Below are 14,552 nucleotides of genomic sequence, written 5' to 3' on the forward strand. Positions count from 1 at the left end.
TTGATTGCCAGTCTCATCATGGGGAATAACTACCACCAGCTGCCCAGCCACTCAACCAGGCCCAGCCAAGTTGACACACAAACATAACTACCACACTCTGGAACTGGTGCTTTCCCTATTTGTCATAATTTTGTTTTTGTCTTCTGTTTCTCTGCTTAAAAGACAGAAAATGGCAAGAAAGTCTCTTCCTCTCCACCCATACGATATACAGTTCTCTGATTTTACAGCTTAAAGCAGAATCCACAGTAGAAGAGAACTTAATAGATACCTTTGTTGTTAGGGCTGCTGATGACTGACTATCATTAGGGGCAGAGTAGAGATTTCAGTCATTTTTGAAAAAGCAAAAATATTACTTTGAATTTTATTTTTACCTACTTTCCTTTTTAATATGTAGCATTTGCACAAACATAAAAGCAACTCATAGTAAATCAAAGCATTTTCTCTGCCCCCATGTAAATCAGCTTTCATCTACCTGCATTTCAGGCTAAACCTGAAAACAGAAGATGGGAACAGATCAAGGGAGCTGCACGCTGATCATAAAACCATCTTCTTTTGGCCACATGTTTTTTTCTCTCTCTCTTTTTACTACTGGCTCAACCCTGGACCTTCCTTCTTTGTGGTTAACATTGACTTTTGAGAAATGAATTCTTCATCTCTCATGCCCTTCATTTTCAGGTCACTTTTTTTTGTTGTTGTTGTTATTTGAGTACACATGGTACGTTCAAACTAGACTCAACTGAAAACAGTTTTTACCATTTCATTTTTCTCTAAGAGCCTCTCTTCATTGGCAGACAAGAAAAATCATTATTTATTTGGGCAGTGCAGAAAGACACAGGGATGTTTTAGCATCGTCCAAAAATCACCCCATGGGAAGCTGAAAGCAGAGTTTGGGCAGCAATGGAGCTCATTCCTTCAGTGCTTTTAGTAAATACGCCAATGTTGGATCCATTTTCCTCAGGTCAGAGCCTGAGTGTGTTCAGAGGTATAGACCTATGGTTCATAGCCCCAGTCCAGCCAATGCCCACACAGGATTTCAGTGACAGGCTTTTTTGAAAATAATCTTAATGCACAATTCCTCAGTTGAGTTTCTAGATTCTTCTGATATCATCAAAGTTTAGGAATTAGAATATTGACTTTGTGAGGAAATGTAACTACTCCTTACATTATTTTGATAAAATTCCCAGCATACTATTTGTTCAAATGATGATATAAAGTAAAACCTGTGAAAACCAGAACCTGTGTAAGGCAAAAACCTGTCAGAGAAGGAAACCCCAAATATTTTCCACTAATAGAGAGCAACAGAAAAGTGATTAGACTACCTTTTCAACGGTGGAAAACTTGCAAGAGCCAGAAAAACAAGGCAAGTCCTATCACATTCCAGCTCTTACAGGTTTCACTGTAGCTAAATACTTGATTTCACATATTTCAAGTACTTTATAAACTGTTTATTGATTTAAGTCTAGTTCCTGCTATGAACCTGTGCAGTTCTGCAGTGCTAAATCTGTATGTCCTTGATGTTAGGGTTACTAACTTGTCAAATGATGACTTAATCAGAATCTCTGAAAGTGAAAAAATTCTTTATGGATATATAATCTGTTTTGTGGGCAGTGGGATATAGTTTGGCCCAAAGTCATATAACAAACTATATAATTTCCACATTTCCTAAATTATCTAATAATATATATCTGAAAGTTGGGTTTTGATTCAGGCAGTCCTATAATTAAGCCAAAAGCAAGAGATTTTCCTGATTCTCTGAATCACAAATCTAAATTCCCCAACTTTATTGGAAAATTATAAACTCTGCACATTGCTTCATGCTTTATAAACCTGACCTAAGAGTATTTAAATTATTCTGAGGAAGAAACACCCATTCTAGAACAAATACATATTAAAGATAGACCACACTTTCTAAATATTTATTTGGTTCCTTAAATCAATAGAAGTAGTCCTTTTAATTCTGGAACAATGAAACAGTCATGTAAAGGTCAGTGGTTTCCAGCAAGTCCAGGTTTCCTTCCTGCTAAAGAAAGAAGAGAAATCAAATAGTCTCTGGTGACTTTGGGCCTTGTAAACACCTAGTTTAGATAATCAGGTTAAGCCATTATTTTTTATTAGTTTTTTTAATTAGTAATTTAAGCAAAAACCAATGGTAAAGGAGTTTTGTTTCTTTGTTTGAATTAATTAAGTCATTATGACCTAAGTTAAAAGAATAAAGAAGCTGCATGCAATGGATGGACTCTTAACAATTAATTTTAATTTACTTTCCAGATATTAATGAATGTTTATTGAACAGTCTGCTTTGTGACAACGGACAGTGTAGAAACACTCCTGGAAGTTTTGTCTGTACTTGCCCCAAGGGATTTGTATACAAACCTGAGCTAAAAACCTGTGAAGGTAATATATATGTTGGTACTTATATACGCTTTCATCTTTTAGAATGCCATTAGAAAACTATAAAAATAAATTAGAGTTACCTCTATTTTACACAACTATGCTACTTTAGTTGAAAGTCTATGGTTTTAAATGGCACCTCTAGGTACTTTCTAAGCCACTTATAGTACTTACTTGCTATTGGCATTTTCTTTGCCATTTGTTTTACACTTAAATGCCATTTAAAAGAATTCATTTTACATGTACCTCAAATTGGCATTTTATTTGCCATAATTTAATAAATAAATAAAATATGTATATGCTTTTTCAGTTAGTATTTCAGAAATCCCATTTATGTGTGCTCCAGATTTTCTGAATAAAAAGATTCAGTCAAGTGCCAGATTCTATACTATAGAGATGTGCTCAATTACTATTTTTGGCATTTGAAGTAGTCTAGAAAAAAAAGAAAAACTATCTGGGCCAGCTTTCCTATCTAATAAAGGATATGTGGTAGTCATTGAGACCAAATTTAAGTACTCATTCATACCCAAGACTAGCTTTTAGCAGTAACGTAGACCTATTTCTGTTTCAGATATTGATGAATGTGAGTCAAGTCCTTGTATTAATGGAGTCTGCAAGAACAGTCCGGGCTCTTTTATTTGTGAATGTTCTTCTGAAAGTACTTTGGATCCAACAAAAACCATCTGCATAGGTACTTATCTTTCTGAGAATCATTTCCCTATGTTTATTGATGTTGCTGCACTTAATGCCAGCATTGACTACAGAAGAATTTTAAGTGTGAACATAATTTTAAATGATCACTATCCCTTGTTTTGTGATGCTGTTCTTGCCATAATTCCAGTGTGCATGTTTGATTGAATTTGTATAGATTGTATTAAATATCTGTTCAATTTTATTCCCTCCCTCTGCAGAAACCATCAAAGGCACTTGCTGGCAGACTGTCATTGATGGGCGGTGTGAGATCAACATCAATGGAGCCACCTTAAAGTCCCAGTGCTGTTCTTCCCTCGGTGCTGCCTGGGGGAGCCCATGTACTCTATGCCAAGTTGGTAAGAGAAATGGATGGGGGTAGCTCCTGTGCCCATCCCCTTGGCTGCTTGGCTTAAAGAGGGGAAGTAGGAGCCCTGTACTTCATTTACATGGTAATTTTAAAAGATTTTATTCTGGAGATTTCTGTGATATGTATTGCTGAGCAGGATGCAAAAAGAAGTGTCAAGGATAATAATTTTATGTGATTTTCTTAATTTACTGTTTTCCATCACCAATTGTAATGCTTTTAGCTGGTGTTGGTTTACTAGAACAAGAATGCTTACTAGCTCAGTAGAAAACCTCATATTTAAGCGTCCTGAGCTTTTTACAGAAGGAAAATTTCTTCCAAAAAAGAATCGGGTGAAGAAACCAGTATACATACCGAAACTTCATAAAGGGTTTCTGGTGAATGTCTACATCTGCTGTGAGGCTAAAGTTGGAGAAACTTGCTCATGATGTTGTTGATTAAAATTTGGATATATAAAGTATGAGCACTTCTAGTATGAGCACTTCCAGCCATGTGATCTCCAAATTCTCCACACTATGGTGATCCTACAAAGTGATTTCTATTTTAGGGCTAATAGCAAAAGAGAAATCTTACCCATCACCTTAGCATTGGTCTATAGGGTACCTTAACATGTTCTAGATATCTTAAGAGAAATTAAGCTTTATTCAAGGTGATATTAACCTTATTATTCTTCAGCACCTGTACAGCCTCAGAAATATTTTATTATCTCAAGACTTATTCATAGCAACATAATCTAATTCATGTTCCAGGAGCTATTTAGTGTTTATGTGTAACTATAAAGTCTGGATATTATGATTTCATAGTTGTGTGTTTTTGGGTTTTCTGCAGATCCCATATGTGGAAAAGGGTTTTCCAGAATTAAAGGAACACAGTGTGAAGGTATTTCTGATTATTTATAAAATGTAAATTTCTGTGTGCATGAAGAAATTGCTTGTATTAACTTGGATTGGGTAAGCTGTTGTGTAACTTCACAGGGAGAACAGATCACTGTGGCCAAAGAACAGGGTAGCTAAAAATGTTTTAGGCTGGTATAAAGTATAAAACCAAAAAAACAAACCCACTGCCATTGAGTTGATTCCAACTCTTAGCAAACCCCATTGGATTTCTGAGGCAGTAAATCTTTACAGAAGTAGATTGCCCAGTCTTGCTTCTGTAGAGTGGCTTGTGGGTTTGAACCACCAACCTTCTGGTTTGTAGTCAGATGCCTTAGGCACTACCAGAGCTCCCTGGTATAGAGTATATGTTGTTACTTGCCGTCGAGTCAAACCCGACTCATAATGACCCCTCCTTGGGTTTCCGAGGCAGTGTCACTACAGAAGTAGATTGCCCAACCTTTCTTCCAAGGAGTGGCTGGTGGGTTTGAACCGCTAGACTTCTGGTTAACAGTCAAGTGCCTTAGGTACTATGCTGCCAGAGCTCACATAGAGTATATAGTACAGAGCAATTGTGCTTTCAAAATGCTACCTATCAGGAACTGAAAGAGAAGGCATTTTAAATCAAGCTGTAATATTTGCATGTGTTGTTGTTATGTGCTGTCGAGTCAGCCTTGACTCATAGCAACCCCTCCTTGGGTTTCCAAGGTGGTATCACTACAGTTGGTAGATTGTCCAACCTTCCTTCGGAGGAGTGGCTGGTGGGTTTGAACCGCCAGCCTTCTGATTAGCAGTCAAGTGCCTTAGGCACTATGCTACCAGAGCTCCTGTAATATTTGCATATTTTGGTTTATTCTTTTTTTAAAAAAATGTTTTATGGTTATAGTTGTCTCCGAAGGACATACTCTATTGCCCCTTTGTTGAAAGTCTATGTGGACTCCTTCAGTTTATTGTGATTCTTTCTCACGGAGTCCCACATAGACATAGGTCATCATGACTAACACAACCTGACATGACACAGCAGCTGAAAAATTTTAAAAAACAGCAAATAGTCCCATATGTGGGATGAAATGAATTTTTTTTCTCTCTCTGCTAAAATAAAGAGGAACACCACAACCCCCACCCAAGGTCTTGCTTTCCAAATGATGACTGAATCCTTTGGCCCTTGTCTGGTCCAGACCCACTGTTAATAACTTATCTGACCTCAGCAGCACATTTTGGTATACAAATAAATGGCCAGGACAAAAAGACTCAGAAAGGTGGAACCCCTCTTCCCCCCCCCCACTCCCATGTATTCCTTTTATAAGGAAAGATTTAGAATATTTTTTTCAACATTCTTGGCTTGGAAAAGTTATTTTTTCTAAATAGAGACACTGAGTGAGTGAGTCTGTTAACCAGTGCTCCCCTTTTTTGGCATTGGTAAGTAAGTGCCTTTCTTTGGATTAACTTGATGGTGAATATTTTCCCATATTAAGTGCAGAGAACATACTGCACCCCATTCATTGAACTGGGAAAGACTGGTGCATTTGTGAGAGATGGAGTGGATGATGAATGAATGAACATGAACATCTTTCAATTCTCCTTAACTAGGGTGGAGCCACTAAGACTTTGATAGAACAGCCAGAGACCAGGCTAAAGTAGAACTACTAGTTGCCATCAAGTTGACTCCAACTCATGGCGACCCCATATGTGTCTGAGTAAAACTGTAGTCCATAGGGTTTTCAGTGGCTAATTTTTTCAAAGCAGATTGCCAGACCTTTCTTCAGAGGCTCCTCTAGGTAGACTCAAACCATCAACCTTTCTGTTAGCAGCTGAGCAATTTACCATTTTCACCACCCAGGGATTTTAAGTTCTAACTAGATATATATTTTCTGTAGACTTCTTACCAATCTCAAAAGACACTTTTTTGACCAGACCCACATATTCCTCAGTGGGATTATATTAGCTCTGGTAGCATAGTGGCTAAGACACTTGCCTGCTAACCAGACGGCTGTTGGTTCAAACCCACCAGCCATTCCTCGGAAGGAAGGTTGGGCAATCCTACTTCCGTAGTGATACTGCCTCAGAAACCCGAGGAGGGGTCGCTATGAGTCGGGTTTGACTCGACGGCACATAACAACAACAACAACAACATAGTATAATCACCTTCAAGCTATGTCTTCTTTGCTAGTTTGAAAGACTACGTTTCTGTTTCTCTATTTCCAGACATCTGGTCTTAGAAAGCTAGTTATATGACCTTGAGTAACTTTACCTAGGATGTCAACAATATCCAGAGCAGCCCCCAAGAACTGATTCTAGTTCCCTGTCTCTATAATTTTAAAGGTACTCTCTGAGACAGATGGAAAAAAACTCTTTTATCTGTGGTTATAAGTGGGTACAGTATTGTTGCATTCAGTCATCCCAGAAATTCTATATGAATCCTTGGAGGCAAATTAATTTTGTGAACTAATTAGATTCAAAATGACCTCTTCAGCTTTCAGAACAATTATGATTCCATGAATGGAATAAAGTAGAGCAATGCTATACAGATATTTTACCTAATTTTTTTTTTCTTCATAGATATAAATGAATGTGAAGTGTTCCCGGGAGTGTGCAAGAATGGCCACTGTGTTAATAGTCAGGGGTCATTTAAGTGTGAATGTCCCAATGGGATGACTTTGGATGCCACTGGGAGGATCTGTCTAGGTAAGTACTGAGCTCATTATTTTTCTAGTCATTTTTTTTCTTAAAAATTATTAAAATATCCATTAATAAGATAGAGCTGAACATTTCATGAAACACACACATATACCCCTAAGTCCACATTTCCATTTGGATCTATGATGGTTTCCTTGACAAGTAGCCTTTCAGACTCAAGCTCTTCATTTATTCTTTATAAGAAGAGTAGATAATATGTTAGTGAAGAGAAACTTTAGTCCTTTATTGGTGTGTAACCATTACATACATCACCACCACTACCAGTTATTATTCTAGGGCTCTAAGATCTGCCCTTAATACAACATGGACTATGCAATATGGGGTGCATGGTGGAAAGAAGAATAACACTGAGCTTAATTAGAGACTTAGCCTGTGTCTGCTAGAGATGTGCTGCTACTGGCTGGGAGGGAAAGTCCTTGCCCTATGAGTATCAGAAATGGAGATACCATAGCCCTGAAGAGTGGGAGCCCTATGCTGTTGTCACTGCCAGTTACGGCAGATTTCCAGTTGTTGGAGCCCAAGTGGCAATGATGTAGGAGAGACTGGATACGAAGCCTACAACTGTAAGTCCTTAGAAAGCTGCCCTATGTGTTTGTAGTGGCAGCAAGTTTGAGGCTCTTTAGTCTTGCTTGTAGGGTTTGGCAGACTTATTCTGGTATTACTACTGTGACTTCTGTCAGCCAGGAAGATGCCTTTGCATCACTGGTGTCTGAGTCCATGACTGTGGAAATGATGCTCAGCTGTACTGCATGTCTGAAAAGGCACTATTCTGAAGAGTATCCTTAGTGAGACCACTGTAGTGGTTAAAAGAGTGGTAAATGGTAAAGGGATTTGGATCATTTACAGGTTAGAACTAAAAAATCTTTAAAGATAGAAATTTATAGTTTATAGTGCAGGCAATATGAAATAGAAAAGCTTAAGAGTTGAGAGTGTTTTTGCAAATAGGATCTCAGTTAATCCCATTGTGAGCCTTAGTTTCTTTGTTTAGGAGAAGTAGGCATGTATTAGAACCATATTCTTAGGTCCTTCATTTGAAAGATGGCTCAGTGCTTAGTTGATGATGCATTTTTAAATTGTCCATCTTAATATGGCTAACCTGAATGTAGAATTGTCCGGAAGGCTTCAGAAGCTCTCTAATATTAGAGGAAGCTCAGGCACTCTGTTGAGTGGTTATTGACCACATTGTGAAGGAAAAAGAAGGAATGTAATGCTTTACATTTGTATTACACTTTATAATTTCCAAATGCATAATCTCATTTGAGCTTTCCACAACTCCTCAGAGATGGGTCCCAAAAACCAAACAAACTCACTGCCATTGAGTCGATCCCGACTCATAGCAACCCTTCCTTGGGTTTCCGAGGCAGTATCTCTAGAGAAGTAGATTGCCCAATCGTCCTTCTGAGGAGTGTCTGGTTGGTTTGAACTGCCAGTCTTTTGGTTAGCAGTCAAATGCCTTAGGCACTATGCCACCAGAACTCCCTCAGAGATGGGTAGGATATCATTTTTCAGTTGTGAAAACTTAAGTGTCAGGGTTAACAATTTGCCTGGAAACACAAGTGACTTCTTAGTGACAGAGCAGGACTGAAATCCAGATCTTCTGAGCCTTGGTCTATTGCTTTCTGTTTTTCCCAACAGTCCTTTGAATTTGAGGTTGTGGCTAGGTATATCCTGAAGTATATGCACGAAAGCACATGTGAGGGAAAAGAAACACTTGAGAAGAGAAGTGAATGACTTTTTTATTGATGTTTTTCTTCTTTAACTAATCTTAAGTAGGGTAGGCCTCCTATCAGAGTTCACAATTTCACTTCTCTAAAAGAGAAGTGGGTCTGAGGGAAAGGTGATTAAGCTAACTAAGATGTGTTCCACCAGTAAAGAATGCAGTTTGCATATAGCTAGGGAAGGGATGTCAAGACCCTCAGGGTACACGTATCTCTAACAGGCATGTCTATACAAAGACAAAATGTCTCCCAGAAGAATAATGGGATTTCTCAGTATACAGATCCGTACATCAAATTATCAAAAAATGTCTAAAATTGAAAGGAAACTTTCTATAAATACAAGGTGCAAAAGAGTCTTTATTGGGCAGGAAATGCCACCACAAGGCCTGATTCCTTTTGAGGACTCAAAGTAAATGCTATCATATATACAATCCTGCAGTAACAGTAATAACAATAATCTACAAGTGGATACACAGATAAGCTGAAGAGGGATGAGAAGGTGAATAGGAGTACACCTACAAATATATATAGGTTTGACAGAAGATATTTCTACATATGTATTTACATGCACTGCAAATACATACATGAATATAGTAGAGCATGAGAGGGCAAAGTGCCTAAGGCATTTGACTGTATATGTAAAATAATGATGGGTATTGTACTAAGCCTAAGGCAAAGTTAGGTATAACCAAACACCTTGAGGGAATGAATCACTGGACCTGGGGTCTCAGGACCATAGTCTTTGGGATCAATTGGCATAATGTAGTCCACAAAGACAATGTTCTACATCCTCCTTTGGTGAGTAGTGACTGGAGTTCTAAAAGCTTGTGAGCGGCCACCCAAGGTGAACAACTTCCTGTCCAGTGCAAACAGGAGTGAAGAAAATCAAAGACAAAAGAAAACAGTTAGTCCAAAGGACTAAATAGAGCACATGAACCCGAGCCTTCATGACCCTGACACCAGAAGAACTAGGTAGTGCCCAGGGACCAGTGCTCAGAAAGTGATCACAATAGGAGGTCCTGGATAGAGTGGGAGAAAAATGTGGAACAAAACTCAAAATAATAATAAGGACCAGGCTTACTGGTCTGACAGAGACCGGTGGAACCACCGGGTATATGGCCCTTAGACACCCTTCAGGCCCATAACTTAACTCACCCCTGTGGTTCAATTCTCAGCCAAACAGTAGATAGGCCTGTGAGGTGAACAGTAACAGCAGGGAGGTACACACTCATTAGAACCATCAATCATAGGAGACTAAGAGGGCAGCATTTGTCCAGGGATAAAGCTCAGGAGGCAGGAAGGGAGAGGAAAGAAGGACGAAGGGATATGGTAACCACAGGGAGGAAGTAGGAAGAGTGCTGTTACATTGTGGAGATTGCAATGAATGTCATAGAGGAAAATGTATATGAATTGTTGAATGGAAAACTAATTAGCTCTGCAAACTTTTCACCCCAATCACAATTTTTAAAAAAAGGGTATAAATAGATGTGTGTGTGTGTGTGTGAGCTCTGGTGGCATGGTGCCTAAGGCATTTGACTGTATATATAAATAATGATGGGTATTGTACTAAGCCTAACAAAGCCTTGGCAGTTTGGGACACTGGAAACAGAGCTGCTCTCCTTAGCTTCCTTCCATTCCCTCCACAGACATCCGCCTTGAAACCTGTTTCCTGAGATACGATGACGAGGAGTGCACTCTGCCTGTTGTTGGCCGCCACCGCATGGATGCCTGCTGCTGTTCTGTCGGAGCAGCCTGGGGCACCGAGGAATGTGAGGAGTGTCCTGTGAGAAACACACCTGAGTACGAGGAGCTCTGTCCCAGAGGGCCTGGATTTGCCACGAAAGAAATTACAAATGGAAAACCTTTCTTCAGAGGTACAGTATTCTTAGTGGCTGATTGTTTTTCTTTTCAGGCCAACAGAATACATTTTCATGAGCCAGAGTTCTGCTAACAGAAGAATTACATACAACAAATAGCATCAGTGTCGTCATTCCTGGATCATCTCAGCATGCGTTTCTTGCTTCATCAAGAGCAAAATATTTGCTCTGTGAGAGACTCTTTTTTTCCTACATCTGAGGTCACTTGCCTCTCCCATGCAGCCTTTATCAAGTGTTAAAACAGATTTTAATACTATTATAAGCCATAAGTGAAAAGGAAATCTACTTGGGGAAATTTTTAGGCCATCTACCAAAGCCAGACAAAAGGGCTTTTTATCTGCTGATTTGAGGCATCCGCGTCATTGCCCTCCACCATCAGTTTAGGGATTGTTTTTTGTTTTGTTTTTTTCCAGTTGCCACTGAGTTGATTCTGATGTATGGCAACCCCACTTGTGTTAGAGTAGAAATGTTTCAATAGTGTTGTTAACGGCTGATTTTTCAGTAGATTGTTAGGCTTTTTTTCCAAGGCATCTATGGATGGACTCACACCTCCAACCTTTTGACTAGCAACCAAGTGCCCTAACCATTTGCACCACCCAGGGACGCTTAACTCTAAGTGGTAAATGACATGAGAAACCAAGTGGCAGTGCTTTTTGTCCAAGTACAGTGAAGTTCATTCCTATAGTAAACACTCTGGTGGCTTATGATATATTATTTTAGTTACTATGCTGTAATCTGAAATTCATGTAAAAGAAATTAAAGATCTAATCTAATTCCAAAATAACAATTTAACTTTTTATGTGCAGTGATACAGAGCTTGTTTACCTCAGTATATGGGAAAAAAAAAAAAAAGATAACGTGTTCAGAATTCCCTTTACTCAGAGAGGCCCCAGCTTGTGTTCCTAGTTGCAGAGTTGTATGTTGGCTCGTCAGTTTTGTCCACTGTGTCTCAGTCTGGACCTAGTTATTAAACTTCATAACTAAATCAGCTTGTAAAAATGGGAAATGAGTATTTCAATATCACTTAATTTACCTGGTATAGCAAAGTATAAGCTTTTAGTTTATTTGACAAGTTATTTGGTCAAAGAAACCCTGGAGATTGAAATTGTCCTGTCTGAAGAGACAGTTTCTAGATAGCCCTCTCAAATATCTCTTAAGTAAATTCAACTTAAAAGATTTCCTTCCAAAGGGTATGGCTATCTATTGTCACAAAAAGACTTAATGTTCTTGAGATTTAATGCACCAGTTCTGCCTCTCATGACATTATGTAGAAATGAACTTACTTGTATTTCTTTAGCTTTAGGTCTGGCTTTGGAAAGACCCCTATAAGGTGAAACTCGGGTCACATATTACATATACAGAGTCTACTATTGTACGAGAAACTCCCGGAATTATGTTAATGAAAGCTTCGTGGTATATAATCTTAAGAAAATATTCTTTTAATAGTATATATTACTTTCAAATAATTTAAATTATAAAGGACATCTTCTTTGAAATGCTTATATTTTATGTCTCTCAAAAAGAAAGTATTAAATGAATAGCTGTTATGTGCTTAGTTGGCTGCTGTGGGGCAATATATTTCAATAATCTTCTATATGCTTTCATTATAGGCACTAGTGGTTTAGAATATTCATTCATTCAGCCAATATTTATTAGGTGTCCAGTAGCTATCAGGCAAGGGCAGTGGTAGTGCAGTGGTAGGATTCTCACCTTCCATGCAGGAGACCCAGGTCTGATTACCGGCCAGGCCACCTCAAGTGCAGCCACCACTCATCTGTCAGCAGAGGCTTTGTGTGTTGCCATGATGCTTAACAGGTGTCAGTGGAGCTTCCAGACTAAGATAGACAAGGAAGAAAGACCTGGAGATATACTTCGAAAAATCAGCCAGCGGAACACCCCATGGATCACAGTGGTTGGCTCCCACTATGTGTGTGTGTCACCATGAGTCGGGCCAATTCAGCTGCAGCTAACAACAGCAACATGTATCAGGCAGTGTGCTAGGCCCCAGAAGTTCAAATAAACACACTCTTTGCTTCTCTAACAGTGTTTTCTAAAATCATGTTTTAAAGATTAGAAATCTTTATGAAGACGTATTTCTCATGGCTCACCATATATGTTTTTAAAATAAGTATTGCCAAGTCCTGTAACTTATACCAAAATCTTAAAAGTCTTATAAATCAAACCCCTCCAACCCTCTGGGTTTAAAATGGTGGGCATTTTGAACTCCTGATTCGTTGCTTACAAACTTCCCCACGTTTTATTTTTCTTGAAGACATCAATGAGTGCAAGATGATTCCGAACCTGTGCACCCATGGCAAATGCAGAAACACCATCGGCAGCTTCAAGTGCAGGTGTGACAGTGGCTTTGCACTCGATTCTGAGGAGAGAAACTGCACAGGTCAGTGAATGGACCATACCAGGGTAGGGGAGAGTCACCCTCTAAAACTCTTTAACATGTTGTCACAGAATACAAGTCATATTGCTGCTCATATGCTGTCATTTGTTGTTTTCACTCAGACATTGATGAATGCCGCATATCTCCCGACCTCTGTGGCCGAGGCCAATGTGTGAACACCCCAGGGGACTTTGAATGCAAGTGCGATAAAGGCTATGAAAGTGGATTCATGATGATGAAGAACTGCATGGGTAAGTTTGTGATCATCTGATCAGCATAGGAAGAAAGGATTCCAAAAAGCTTTCATGACTTGTAGCATATATGCCAGGTACTTCCTGCTCCCCCGATATGTTGGTCTTGTGCCCAGTGTCATCTGTGGCAGAGGGAGACTGACATGCAGAAGGAATGAGGCAGTTCACATTGTAGGATTGTGGGTCACCACAGAGGTCAGTTGCATGTCCTTGAGTTTAACACCTGGAATAGATACTTAAGGGAAAAGAAAACAATTCAAATATAAGCTATACTACGCATCATGTTACAGAGTTTCTGTCCAAAGTCTCTAGAAAAGGAAATTGATGAAGCAGGTTGTCTTAGGTCAGGCTCTCTGGCAACAGAGCCTGAGATGGGGCTTCTTGCAAAAGTTTTTTTTTTTTTGAGAAAGTACTCTCAGGGGAATCTGTAAGGAAATGAGGGAAGCAGGGTGGGGCAGGGGAAGAAGATAAGCCAAGAGTTCAGCTGCATTTTAGCCTCAATCTGACCTTGTGGGGAGCTCTGAAGTATGAAGGCACCATAGAGTTGTCCCACCTCGAGGCACGGAGGCCAAGATGTTATGCTCCCATGTCAGTGCAGTCAGTTATTGGCCATGAGTAGCTAGGCCCCAGCATGGGAAAAGGATATTATAGAGCACCCTCACAGGTATTTCTGGGTAAGGTGAACAGCATTTCTCCAAAAAGGAGGCCTGTGAGCCATTAGCAGCTAGGAGACCTAGTAACTAGGAAATAGATGTACAGGCCTGGCAGAGGGGATCTGGGCAGGACACACCCAACATCTACAACATGGTTCATTTCCACATTGTAGATATTGATGAGTGTCAGAGAGATCCTCTCCTGTGCCGAGGAGGCATCTGCTTAAACACCGATGGAAGTTACCGCTGTGAATGCCCTGCTGGTCATCAGCTGTCCCCCAACATCTCAGCATGCATAGGTAAGAATTTTTTAGACCACTGACTTGGGGGTGAGTCATTTTTCCCACATTTGTGCCAGAGTCAGGAACTTATGGGTGGATCTCTGCTGTTCTCATTTCCTAAACAGATATCAATGAGTGTGAACTGAGTGCGAACCTCTGTCCCCATGGCCGCTGCGTGAACCTCATAGGGAAGTACCAATGTGCCTGCAATCCTGGCTATCACTCAACTCCTGACAGGCTGTTTTGTGTTGGTGAGTTCTGTATTTTATTTTTCATTTTATTTATTTCATCTCTAAAACACTCCGGCAGTGTACTGTTGAGTTCTATTTCTATCATTTGATACTTTTACTTCATTTTCAT

At 39.5% G+C, this 14,552-nt stretch overlaps 1 protein-coding gene across 1 annotated transcript in view; it reads left to right on the forward strand.

Annotated features, from left to right (window-relative positions):
* The window catches only part of FBN1 (fibrillin 1), a 357,319-nt gene that overhangs the window by 244,443 nt on the left and 98,324 nt on the right, over positions 1 to 14,552 (forward strand). The window contains exons 21-30 of the mRNA XM_007935310.1: positions 2,269 to 2,394; positions 2,963 to 3,082; positions 3,303 to 3,440; positions 4,277 to 4,327; positions 6,880 to 7,005; positions 10,382 to 10,609; positions 12,885 to 13,010; positions 13,130 to 13,258; positions 14,085 to 14,210; positions 14,318 to 14,443. Of these exons, the coding sequence (XP_007933501.1) occupies positions 2,269 to 2,394; positions 2,963 to 3,082; positions 3,303 to 3,440; positions 4,277 to 4,327; positions 6,880 to 7,005; positions 10,382 to 10,609; positions 12,885 to 13,010; positions 13,130 to 13,258; positions 14,085 to 14,210; positions 14,318 to 14,443 (1,296 nt within the window). The remainder of the gene's footprint in view (positions 1 to 2,268; positions 2,395 to 2,962; positions 3,083 to 3,302; positions 3,441 to 4,276; positions 4,328 to 6,879; positions 7,006 to 10,381; positions 10,610 to 12,884; positions 13,011 to 13,129; positions 13,259 to 14,084; positions 14,211 to 14,317; positions 14,444 to 14,552) is intronic.

This window comes from Orycteropus afer, unplaced genomic scaffold, assembly GCF_000298275.1.
Source record: "Orycteropus afer afer isolate SDZICR_OR568_19922 unplaced genomic scaffold, OryAfe1.0 scaffold00026, whole genome shotgun sequence".
NCBI classification, from domain to species: domain Eukaryota; kingdom Metazoa; phylum Chordata; class Mammalia; order Tubulidentata; family Orycteropodidae; genus Orycteropus; species Orycteropus afer.